General features: G+C 34.6%; 1 protein-coding gene across 6 annotated transcripts in view; it reads left to right on the top strand.

The window, feature by feature from the left end:
• The window catches only part of LOC148274774 (uncharacterized), a 133,451-nt gene that overhangs the window by 59,946 nt on the left and 59,452 nt on the right, over positions 1-14,053 (top strand). For all 6 annotated transcript variants that reach the window (XM_088236615.1, XM_088236617.1, XM_088236616.1 and 3 more), the window contains exon 3: positions 12,368-12,463. In XM_088236615.1, the coding sequence (XP_088092741.1) occupies positions 12,368-12,463 (96 nt within the window). The remainder of the gene's footprint in view (positions 1-12,367; positions 12,464-14,053) is intronic.

The raw sequence follows: 14,053 nt of genomic DNA on the forward strand, positions 1-14,053 counted from the left end.
TTACACTGGTGAAATTGAAATATGTGATTGCGCGGCAGGATTACACGTCACGAAACGTAAATATTTTGATATTTAATATTAGGTGTTTGATCGCGAATACGATAAACAACCATGGTGAGAAATTGTTATCACGTCGCGTATTAGCACGTCGATAGTTATTTGTGATTGAGCTACTGCTGCGATATAATATTTGTGGTGATATACTCGTATGTCTTTGTCAACTTATTTCTCGTCCTAACCCAACACAGGACTTTTAGTCCCATAGAGTTGGGACTTAGTCTCAAAAAATTTGTGATAAACTACTTATAAGTAAATAAATAAATGAATATAAATATATTCAGTATTGAACATTCCACTTTCTCCCAAATCGTATCAGCTGTAAGGAGATTTCTGTTCACAGCCAAACTTGGCCTCTTGCCAAGATAACGCGGCAAGCGTCCACCACGCAAACACGACACGCACATACCTGCACACATCTAAAGAAGTTCATTTCGAGCGCGATCCAACAAGAAAAAAAGAAAAATTAAGAAATAATAATAATATTTTGGATATGTACAAATGTTTGTAGACGTGCTGCATTTCACTCCTTAAAAAAAGTCAACTGACAAGAGAGTTGGGGGAATGTGGATGTGTAAAAAAACTACGTCCAATTATTGGAATAATGAGAAGAACAGATGTCTTTGCCAAAAGTACAAAGTTAATGATATACAATGCTTTTATACTTCCACACTTTGTATATGGATTAATAATATGGTCGCAATGTAGTAAACATATGCAAGAATCAATACAAAGAACAATGAATAAAGCACTTAAAGTAACATTTAATTTTAATAAATATACTAGAACCACAGATTTATATAGAATCACAAAAATGCTCAATCTAGAGGAATTGATGGAATTGAATTGACAGAATAAATAAAAATGATATTTAAGATGAAAAGTAATAAAATAAAGACAAATATTAAATTTAATTTCAACTACAACATACATAAAATAAATACAAGAGCATCAAATAGCGTGGATGCTCGGACTAGAGAGAGATAATTATTCTTATGCGGAAATAGAGTCAATGTTAAATATTTCTAGTCTACAAAAACGTAGAACTAATATTGACTCCATATCGGCTCCGTTCGGCATACTAAATGGTATAACCGATGTTCCATCATTACTGGGACAAGTAAAATTCAATATTCCGACTCGTAGATTGAGAAACAATGAAGTACTGTTCATCGATCAGCATAGAACAAACTATGGCCTAAATTCTCCAATGACCCGCCTTTGTCGTATTGTTAACTCAAGACAGGATCTGGACTTTTTTGGTTTAAGTTTACAACGATTTAAACGAGCACTAAATAAATAGTCCAGATCTTGTCTCGATGTCCCTTATGTTTGTCAATGCTTCTTTCTTTTTTCTTTAAATGTTTTAAACTACTCTTTTTTTTGTAATATTTAAACCTTATAAATTGTATACATGGACAATGTCCGTTAATAAATAAATAAATAAATAAATAATTTAACTTGCGAATAACCTCGGACCAACAGAAAAAGAAACAGTTTTTTGGATACAGCAATAAAATTTTACAATTCACTCTCTAATGAACTAAAAAATATACAAAACATGTACGTACTAAAATAACACCTAAATAAAACAGTTCTTACAGTCCGTGTGACGAGTGATATGTGATGTTATTTTATTGAACTTTTATTTAAACTATTGTGTTATTATAAATAATATCCCCTCATACCAACACTTTAACTGATTGGGAATATTTCGTACAAATAAAATATGTAATAAAATGTAATATGTAAAGTTTAAAAACCTTGTATTTTGTCATAAATAAATTTAAAAAATAAATAAACATGGTCAGAATGATGAATGCTTTACCGTGTGTAAAGTGACCACTGAATCCAGCCGTTGATCATAAGCTCTGTAAATGCCTTGACTTCCATATTTAGTAATACATTAATATTAGATTTTCGTGTAATTTGAATTATTTAATACGAAAAACACGTACGACTTTTGCTCAGAGAATTTTCTCTTCTGTGGTCTCAAGAGTGTTCAATGTCTTGTATGAACATAAAGTTCTCCAAAACGAAAGCCATTTTCAGAGAAGTGTTTAAGCTTGGATTTTGTCTAAGGGAAGCATTAATACTACCCATTCTAGATTACGCTGATGTTTCCATGACTGATTTAAGCTGCGAGCAACTCGATAAACTTGAACGACTTCAGAATACATGCATAAGGTACATTTTTGGTCTTAGGAAATATGACCACATTTCTGATTATCGTAGGCAACTGAAATGGCTCAAAATTAGACAGCGGAGAGACTATCACTCCCTCTCACTTCTGTTCAATGTACTTCATGGTCCTAACGCTCCTATATACATGTGTGAAAAATTTCAACGCTTATCAGTTCATGGTTTACCTCTTCGTTCTCACTCTCAAGGCACTCTCTTAATACCCATCCACAATTCCTCTTTCTTCTCTAACTCATATAGTGTCCATGCGGCTCGACTGTGGAATCATCTCCCATCCACCATCAAAGATGTTACTACATTATCTCTGTTTAAATCACGTCTGAAGAAACATCTCCTTTCTCTTCCTTAATTTCTCCTCCTTTCCTTTTTCCTCTTTCCGCTTTTTTCGTTTTCCCCATTGAGTAATAGTTTTGATTTAAGGTAATTTATAAACAAATACGTTTATTTCTATTTTTATATATTTTTAACTTTTTGATCTTTTTTTTTTCTATTGAATATGTTCTGTAACTTGAATTATAAAAATAAAACTTTTATTTTATTGGTTGGTTGGAAGAAATGGCCATTTGGCAATAAGCCCCCAATGTACAAATAACATTATGTACAAAAAGTTAAATAAATAAAAAGAGACCATTGCAGGAGACTTCTGCGACACATTGCATACATTTATAGACTATTAAATTTATTTAAATAATATTGTCTCCTGAAATTTAATAAAGTTATAGCAAATACATCTATTTTTTGGACATCGCTTCCCGAGAGAGCGAATTCTTGGTAATAGAGAATTTAATGTGCGTATTTGAATTTGATAATTAAATATAACTAAAGTAAATATGATGCCTCATTGGACGCATATTAAAAAAGATTCATTTGACCAAATCAGGAACATAAAAAAAAAATATCAGATATTATTCTTCTATCATTAATTTTAGGTAAATTTAATGTATATAAGAGAAGATAATGCTAAATGTTATTAAATAGTTCAGTTACAGTATATATTTTTTTTCTTATTTTCTTTTTACAATAGGTATACATAATTTACAAATTCAAGAAAAATCACAAAAAAAAAATCTCATCAAGGAATGTTCCCTATGTGGGTTGACATTTTATTTAAAGTTGAAATAAAATCTACTGGAAGAATACGATAGATGTCAAAAAGTTAAAAAATGAAATTAATATTAAAACAAAAAAAATTGTTGCTAAAAATGAGAAAAATTATAAGAAAGGTATATTTTACTTCTTCTTCCTCTAGTGCCTTGCCGGGTCCCCCCGACGTAGGCAATCACTACAGCGAAAGCATATGTATCTGTCCGGCGCTAATTTTACATTTTGCAGCCAGGACGACTGCTTATTGATGTACTCGCCGTAGTGATTCCTGGGAAAAGATGACCAGAGTGGTTTCCCGTTGCCTTCTCTGGAAGATTTTCTGTCAGGGTTACCTTCCCTTAGCTGGTTGTTTTTGGTTTTGAGGCGCCAAAAACTCGCCTTTAATCTTCTCGTTATCTGCTGTGATCACACCGTTATGAGTGTGATCCCATTGCCCGGGGTTCGCGACGTGGACGCTAACGAGTTGGACTAGTCAGTAGTGTTGCCGGTGGAATGCAACTGGGCGTTCGCAGCATTTTATAGAATCACACCCTCCAGCAAGATGTGACTCACTGCGACCCTACTGACAGTTCGAACCCCTACTATATTTACTAAATGTAATTTATTTATATATATATCACTACAGAGATGGGTAGAATTTTTGTTTCAAGATTATGGATATTCGAGCGTATACAGGGCTTATGACCTGTCATAGGTTGGGTTCAAGTGGCCACTTTTATGTAGATACTACAACATTCCCCATTCCGCTTATTAGCGAATATCCATATCGGTGACATTTTTTTATTTTTTTTTGGTAAAAGAAATATTTGCGTTCTTATGATTTACCCAAATATTTCATTTTGAGGGCCATTTTCAACGACTTGTAAATAACTCACTATTAGAAAATGGAATCAAGTTGGGGTAGAGTGGGATTCGAACCACGAACCTTTGGTCAGTGAGTCCAAGACACTAGTCACGGGACCACAACCCGATATATTAAATATTTGTACGTAACCACTTATCGACTTTTCTATGTCTACCGATTTCGAGACGTACCGTCTCTTCGTCAGGACACCAATTAAACCAACATGCAAACAAACATATATTTCAAGAAATATTTGACATTAGAAAAGCTGAGAATCTGGTTTTTTTAACCATAATTTCAAAAAAAAAATTAATCGAAACAAATTCAAATAATAAATTAATCTCTTTCATATTGACCTTATAAAATGCATTAAACAGTTTTAGAGCTATGAAAAATTAGTGTCTTTGCCCGAGTCTGGATTTGCAAAAAGGGAAATATTATATATTTATTTAAGGGGTATTTTATTACAAAAATTCTATTGCCAGCAATGTCTAAAATATGTTTTTATGCGTTTATTTTCATAGATCTAGTCTCAGATTGAATAGTTTACTCGAAATTACTTATTGCGAATATATTATTTTCATTGATAATATTGATTTCAAATCTTTTGCTGACCTCAATACAAATCCAAGCATTTGCATACCTTTCTTTGATACATAATAAATATGAGAAAGTAACTAACTAACTAACTAACTAACCATCACGCCATTTCCCCAGAGGGGTAGGCAGAGAGGATAGAACGCCACACCACTCTGTCCTGGCACACTTCCTTTGCTTCCTTCACATTCATACATCTTCTCATGCACGCACGTCGATTATTCCGACTTTTCACATGACCACTTTCAAGAATTTGTTGTACTTGATCATGCCATGTCTTTCTCGGCCTTCCTCGACTTCTACAACCAGACACATTCGCATCATAAATCTTTTTAGCCGTTCTTTCATCATTCATTCGCTCCACATGACCGAACCATCGCAAGAGACCTTTCTTAATTTTGTCGATAATGCTTAACTCAGCCTTGCATTCTGCTCTAATTTCGACATTAGGGCACCTATCATACATTGTTTTTCCGCACATTCGCCTGAGGGATCGCATTTCAACAGCATTCAGTCTACTTTCGTCCCTTTTTTTCCAACTCCATGCTTCGCTTCCATACATTAGGGTTGGTACCAGAACTCCATTATGAACTGCTAATTTGCCTCTTGCGATAGACACTTATTTGCTACGACAGACTTTAAGGCACCATTAACTCTGTTACCGGCACTAACTCTCCTTTCAATATCCTTGTCCATATTTCCATCTCTAGTAAACATACTACCCAGATATACAAATTCTTCGACCTGTTTCAAACTATCTCCATTTACTATAATATATTTCAATCTATTGAAAGTATTTCATCAAATATGGTACAGAGGTGTTTGATTTATTTTACAGAAGCAAGGGTAACACTGTCGATAAAACAGTACAGTGGTGCCTCACACAACGAACTTAATTCGTTCCAGGAGCAAGTTCGTTATGCGAAAAGTTCGTTATGTGAAACGCGTTTTCCCATAACAATACATGTTAAAAAAAATAATTCGTTCTGTAGCATAAAATATGGTAAGATGACATAAAAAAAAGATAATTTTTTTGTTATTATTTTTATTTAGATACATCTAAAAACATAATGAAAAAAACACACATTTTTTAATTTTAAGAAATAATCGAATCTTGCACATCTTCATCCATTTTCCGCTTTTTGGCCGATGGTGCAGTGAAAAACCTGTCCAAAGTCGTTTGTTTCTCTCTTTTCTTCAACATCTGCCGGAAATAACGGACAAGAGTATCGGAGTACAGGTCGTTGATCCTGTTTGCTTCAGCGGAATCCGGATAGTGGGCATTGGTAAACTCCTGAACTGCTTTCCATTTGACCAGGATGTTCTTGATGTCAGCAGTTGGAATTGGTTGATTGTTTGATTGTTGCTCCTCGTTATCAGATGACGCTTCCCTTTGAGCATTGTCCTGTTGTTGGGCCAGAAGTGTTTGGAGCTCTTCAGTTGTCAGCTCTTCTTTGTGTTCCTCAATAAGCTCCTCTACATCCTCTTCAACGATTGCTGCGACACGTGCGTAAGTTAAGCGTACTGCTCAGTGACTAACGACTGCCTGCGCGGAAGGATGCAATAAATCGGCAGTGATCGTGTGAAGTGGGCGACTTCGTTGTGTGAAGCGAAGTTCGTTGTATGAATCGTGAAATGAACGAAAAGGAAGTTCGTTGTGTGCAGCGTTCGCTGTGCGAGGCGTTCGTTATGCGAGGCACCACTGTATTTGCAAAATATGGTCGTCGCGCTTACCAATATTAGTGTCGAGATAGATATATGAATTCATTAATAATTTGGCACCGCGTGTGACCCCAGAAGGGGCGCCGTTGTAACTGCAGCTATTGTTAGCTCACTGGCGGACCTTTATGGGGTCAATGTGACGCTGAAGGCCGCCCTAATTGGGACAACAGATAACACTCAACTCACACGTATGTATAAGTCACAAATCGCTTTGACTCATCATTTTTTATTTTAACGCCACACTACAACAGCGGTCTCCTAATTATAATATTCATGCAACGCGGATTGAATCAGCGCACCGTAAATTTTTAAAATCGTTAATATTTAAAATTGGATCAAAATGAATACTTTCATAATTCAACAATGTTTGATTATGTCCAAATGCTTGCAGACTGGCTGGATTTCCTCCCTTGGGAGTTGTTCGTATTTAAATTTATTTCAACAGAGAGGGAAAAAGTTTTTGAGATGGGAATATGGAAGTCTAGGCATTTACAGGGCTTATGACCATGTTTGATCATATATTATAATCAAACATTGTTGAATTACTACCTGGTAAAAGAAGAAGTATAAAAATTGGAAAATTGTTTCTAGGCGTTGCCTAGTAGGTGATTTGGTTCAGCCGGATGAATCTCACCCACGTGATAAAGGTTTCAGCTCTTTTACTTCACAAAAGTCAACAGATGGAAGAGTTGAGGAAATGTGGATGTTCAAACATGGGCAGAATGGTGAATGTTACACAGTGTGTAAAGTGGCCACTTAAACCAGCCTATGACAGGTCATAAGCCCTGTAAATGCCTAGACGTCCATATCCCATCTCAAAAACTTTTTCCCTCTCTGTTGAAATAAATTTAAATACTTTCATAATTGACTATTATGATCGTCTAGGGTACTTTCATATCTTCAGTTAAGAATTGAGAAGAATGTTGGCTGATTTGATATTCTTGCGCAAATTGCCATCTAACTGTATAGACGCCCATGATATCCTTGCTCAGATAAACCTTAATTAAAAATTATTATGTATGCCGACGACATTGGACTATTCTATAAAAATCAAACAGACGTATTAACGAACAATGACATAAACGAAGACCTTACTATGTTGACTAAATGGACAAACACAAACTTACTTACACTTAATGAAAAAAATGCAATATTATCCATTTTGAATCTAGAAAAATGTCACAAAGTAGATGCTTACATAAATAATGAACGACTAACTGAAATTGAACATGTTAAATACTTAGGACTAACAATAGACAGACAATTGACATAGACAATTCATATCAACCATTTAATTAGCAAAGTGGCGACTTTATTGAGTCTTTTTTTTAAATCAAAAACTTTGTTCCAATAAACGGGAAAAAAAATGTATGAAGCCTATATAAAAACTAAAATATGTTATATGCAACTACTATGGGGAACAGGAAATCGAAATGACATAAACAGACTACAAAGACAGCAAAATAAAATATTAAAGTTAGTATATGACCTTCCCTATCTAACAGCAACTAAAGCACTTTTTGAACAAACTAAACAATCAAATGTAACTGAACTCTTTAAACTAGAATCTTTAAAATTTATTCATAAATAAGCCACTGATGTAATTGTAGACGAAGAAATAAAACTTGAAAAAAATTGTAGTAAACATGAACACAATACGAGAATATCAGAAAAATATCATATACAACCGTTTAAAACAAGAAAAGGACAATCGAGACTAATAAACCATGGACTGAAATTATACAATAAACTACCAGACAAAACTAAACAAAAGATTCAGACAACCTTTACAAAAGATGTTAAATGTATGTAACCCGTAAGGGTTTATCAATGAAATAAAATATTTTTTAAAAATGTCAGATTCTTTTCCCCTCTGCCAAGGATCCTCAGAACAGTAAAAGAAATCTCATTAAACGGTACTGTCGATGGGTCCTTACAGCAAGGGCAATCATTCAAGAAGCAAGCGGTTTTGTCACTCCTGACCCGCGATGACACACTTGCCATGTCCGCCTAGATTATGCCATATCTATACCTTTTGTAAATTTAAAAAGATTTAAATACTGTTGAGATTAAGTTGTTATATATACTCATTAATGCCAATCTGTTAGGGCTTACATAAGCCTGATGATTGGCTTAAAATTGAAAAAAAAGAATAATATCACGCCATTATCTCTATCGCGTATCGCCACACACGTCATCATGTTTTTATTAGATTATTCTTAGAAGGGGGGTCAGTGCTATTCAAGCTCCTGACGTCACTGCGACCTGTGAAGATCGATTGTGACGGGTCCCCGTGAATAGTTCTCGCCCTCCAAGCCCAGGTCTATAAAGAGCCTGGCTACTGTGTGGAAGGCGAGAGTTTACATTTAGCTAAATTTACCCCTCCAAGCCCAGACCCGTAAAGTATCAGGCTATCAGGCAGGGAGCGAGCTCTTTAACATCTTCAGGTTTAACCAGTGGTCCCCCGAGGATGAGGCTCCTTTTATGACGCAGAGCATCACACTCACATACGCGCTGCAGAACAGATCTAGAAGTTTCGGAAAGGTTCATTCTAGCAAGTCTTTGTTCAATCTGCAGTGCCCTTTAGCTCAATCACAAATAAGTATCGACTTGCTAAAAAGTGACGTGATAACAATTTTTCTTCATGGTTGTTTATCGTATTCGCGATCACAATAAAATATCCGTTAATACCTAATATTGAATGTCAAAATATTTACGTTTCGCGACGTATAATCCTGCTGCGCAATCACATATTTCAAAACTGCTATTTTTTTATTGATTTGGTGTTTATTTTGTAGAAATCCATATTTAAACTTATAATTAGAAATCATACACTGATTGGAGTCTACTGAACACTTTATTTTATTTTTACAAATATAAACATATAAAAATAAAAACTTCGTGACAATTGTTTCGCCTTATTAGGGCATTTTCAAACGAATGTAAAGATTAGATGGATTGAATGTCCTTACATAGTTATATAATTCAAGGTACTTAAGTAGAAAATAAAAATAATCTTATGAACTAAAGCATGTACATTAATCATAATTGAGGGAAAAACCAATGGTTAAGGGTGAGGCTAAGTGTTTAATAGGTAATGGGGAATTTAGGTATTTATATTTGAATTTCGGGGAAAATATAACAAAGTAAGTATTTATTGACATACAAGTATGTATTGTGAGATAATTAATGAAGCTTTATAGTTTTGTAAATTTAGATAATTGCTGTCGAAAAAATATCAATAATATTATAACAGGTTGCTGTTCATTTTAATTTTAATTTAATTTCATTTCATTTTAATTTCAATCATGTTCTAATACTTAAGTACCTTGAATTATATAACTATATAAGGACATTCAATCCAAATAATCTTCACATTCGTTTTAAAATGCCCTAATAAGGCGAAACAATTGTCACGAAGTTTTTATTTTTATATGTTTATATTTGTAAAAATAAAATAAAGTGTTCAGTCGACTCAAATCAGTATTTGATTTCTAATTATAAGTTTAAACTGCTATTTTTGTTTATTTACTTATTATTAATCATGCTATTTATTGCATTAAGCCGGCGGTTAGCAAGCCAAATGTCAAGAAAAGCAGTCGCCATAGTAATTGTAATTTAATTTTCACTTTTTTGTTTTAGATACTCCTTACTATTTTGCAAATGCAAAATATTGTGTTATTTTTTATAGTAAACGCCGATTTTTCGCCAATGAACTGTATTTATTTACGAGGAAATCAAAAAACAAACTGACACGAGCGTTGACTTAGATATTACACACGCGTTGACGTATGACTGCGATAACTTAGGGCGCGTCCAGGGTGCGGGCCTAGGGCGGTGGCGACAGCGGGCGCAAAATTTCAAACATTCGAAAACGTATTAAAAACGCCACACATGGCCATAGTACGAGGCCTGTGGCGGGCGCGACAAATTAATGTTCGAGGCTTTAACCATGTTCATTATTGTTCGTCGTGATCGCTCAAATGCTTAGCATGTTTTTAAGCACGTCGATAGTTTTTATTTTTTTTTATTTTATTTTTTTATTTTATTTAGAAAACATACAGTCATACAAAATAAGTACTAAAAACAACAATTTTTTAACATAAAAAGACTAATTAAGTTTTCATAAATTAAAAAGATATAAACATTAAATGTGACAAAAAATAAAAAATAAATAAGAATTTTAAGTGAGAAAAGAATAATTGTTGACATTTGCGTTTTCCATGGAGGTAATAAATTAAAATAAATAAAAATACCGAATGTACACTCCGAGCCATCCACGCACACACATGAACGCACATATAAAACATACACAAACATATACATTACATGCGGCACATATACATAGCATAAACCACTCAAGATGTACATTCAGCAACTATCCCAAATAATCGACCCCATGAAGAAATTTTCTGTACAAATGCAACGTGCAGTTAAAAATGTTTACATCAATACTGAGTCCGTTATAATTTCTACAGGTGCGTCTAATGAATGAATTCGAGGTATAATTGTTTTTACAAGTTGGTACATAAAAAAGGGAATTTAATCTAGTGTAGGGAAGAAGTCAACGGAAACCAATATTTTGTAAAAGATACGGCGAATCAACTATATTATTGAGAATTTTGAAAAGAAAAATTAAATCATATCTAAGGCGCCTTTTTTGTAGTGATTCTATATTAAAATTGATCAAAGATGCCCCGTAATCATTTTATATTAGTTATTTGTGATTCAGCTACTGGGCGGGCTCTAGTTGCTCTAGTCCTCACTCGATTTCGACTAAGCTTTATTATGTCAAAGGCAAACCTTTGCGAGTAACCTTTCATCAGTTCCTCGCATGGTGCCGACGGGGTACTTTTTGCCAGAGCGTAACGCTCTGCTTCCTGGCCCATGACCTAAGCTCGTTACGAGGAGCACATTTAGCCAACCGACAGTAGGGCTCGGGGCCTATTGGGCCTGTCTCAGCTCCCAGCCTTGCCAATTCATCAGCTGTCTCGTTACCGTCGATGTTTGAGTATTCAGGTAGCCAAATTAATGTCGCACTATAACACTCACGGATACAATACGTCATTATGTTACTTTGAATATTGTTTTTAAAAATTACACATGATCCGAACGGGGGACCAAACGACCCCAGCGCCTACTTGAATATGGCGTCAGAAGAATAAAACGTTGGAAGTGTTTATGACCGTGCAATAATTTAAATTTATTTCAACAGAGAGGGAAAACATTTTTGAGAAGGGAATATGGAAGTCTAGGCATTTGCATGGCTTATGACCTGTCATTGGCTGGTTTAAGTGGCCACTTTACACACTGTGTAACATTCCGGATGAATCTCACTCACGATAAAGGTTTCAGCTCTTTTACTTCACAAAAAACCTTGAATGTATCTTCTCTTCAAGACCGTCGAAATAAATCCGACCTTATAGTCCTTTATAAAATTCTTGACTCACTGTTTGATGCGCCTGAACTACTGAGCTCAATAAAATTAAATATCCCAACTAGAAACCTCAGACAAAACTTACTCTTTCATACCGATAACCAGAGAACTAACTATGGTTTTCATTCCCCTATACCCAGAATTCTTAGGTCTGCCAACAAACATACCAGTCTTGATTTCTTTGATAACAAGTTGTCTTCTTTCAAACGATCACTGAATCGAATTCAATTATAAACACCTCTCTCCCGCTTCCACTCCCACTAAGTCTACTATAAACCATCGAGTCTCTCTTATTTTTTTATAATAATTTTCCAAGTTTAAATGTGTCCATAAAAATGCCCATTGGGCGTATATATAAATAAATAAAATAAATCTAATTAAATATGTTTTCTTTTTATTTCCAGCACGGAGTGGGCATTGAATTAGTTCGGGTGCTGACAGAAACCCCCGCCCCTAAGGTTTCCAATGTCTTCTGCGAATGTGACTCCAAAGACGATGTCGTAAGTGTTTTCATTTATTTGATTTTAGTTATTATTATTTAAACGGGCTATTGCGTCACTGTACAAGGACAGCACAGCATAAGTGAGGGTAAATGGTTTAACATTCCTAAAGGAGTTAATCAGGAATGTGTAATGTCACTATGGTTGTTCAACGTATACATCAAGAACTGAATGAAAGAACTAAAAGATTTAAGAATGGGAGCAAAAAATTGTGGTATAACTGTTAATTGTCTTCTGTATGCTGATGATGCTGCGCTTCTTGCTAGCAGCAAAGAAGACCCGCAATTTTTGGTAGCAAAAGTCTACGATGTATGCAAGAAAAGCGATTTGCTTATGAATGTTGATAAATCGAAAGTGATGGTTTTGTAAGGGATGAAAATATAACTAAATGTGATATCAGTGTGATCGGAGATATTCTGAATCAGGTAAAAGAATTTGTGTATCTGGGAAGTAAGTTTACTAGGCTTGGAAAGACCGAAAAAGATATTAAAAGGAAAGTGAGTGCTGGGAACCGGGCTAAATGGTTCACTAAAATCTGCTTTGGCAAACAAATATTTGTCACAGGAGGCAAAACTAGCAGTTAACAGTGGAGTTCTTTTGCCAACTCTAATGTATGGGATTGAAGTATGGAATTGGAAAAATGATGATGAAAGTAGTTTAAATGCTGTCGAGATGCGATCCCTCAGGCGAATGTGTGATAAAACGATGTATGATAGGTGCAGAAATGTCTAGATCCGTGAACTGTTAAAGGCTGAGATATGCATGTCGGGAATCGAACCCGAGACTTCTCGCATGGTAGGCAAACGCACTGACCATTACACCAAGAGGCCGACATCAAAATAATAATAAACATTATATCACTGTAAAAAATAAACGCAAGAAAGCAATAATGAAGTTGAAATATTTTATATAAACCTAGAAGTGTAAGAGAAATTTATTGTAAAAAGTAAAGAATCAATTTGAACATATTATTTCAATGAAAAAAAAATATATATATATATTTTTATTTATAAATCATATTACACAAAGTATTTTACAAGTAAAATACGTTGAATTGCATTCACAGGAGTTACAACAACTCAATTCGGGACATACATAATATTAACGTTTAGAAAATAACACATATTGAGAACAACAAAGAAACAAAGCAAGCTTAGCACCTTTATAACTAAATATAGGACAACAATATATACGCCAAAAATCTTTTCTTACACAAGCAGAATATTACAAAAAACCAAGTAGATAAACTAACTAGATAAACTAAATAGAAAAACCAAATAACTGCTCAAAACGTCAGAGATGAAAGTACTAAAGGCAATCGCAGGGAAACCCCAAAGAGGCAGAATCCAGAGTCAAGAAGTTGCGATACCCAGTGCATAGTAAATAGATTATGGAGAGATTACGTCAATAATTCCATTAATGGACAGCTCCAAAATCCCGGCCGTCTGCCGTCTGCCCGGAAGACCACCAAGGAGAGAGAAGAACAGCCGAAACTCAAAGTCTCAGGAGTTAGCTTTTAGCTAATACCAAATTAATCAATCTTAACCGAGAAGAAGAAGGAAAATAAGCTTTCAGAAATAATTTTCACTT

This window comes from Micrasema longulum, unplaced genomic scaffold (genome assembly GCF_059751315.1).
Source record: "Micrasema longulum isolate JH-2025_06_02 unplaced genomic scaffold, ASM5975131v1 h1tg001583l, whole genome shotgun sequence".
NCBI classification, from domain to species: Eukaryota; Metazoa; Arthropoda; class Insecta; order Trichoptera; family Brachycentridae; genus Micrasema; species Micrasema longulum.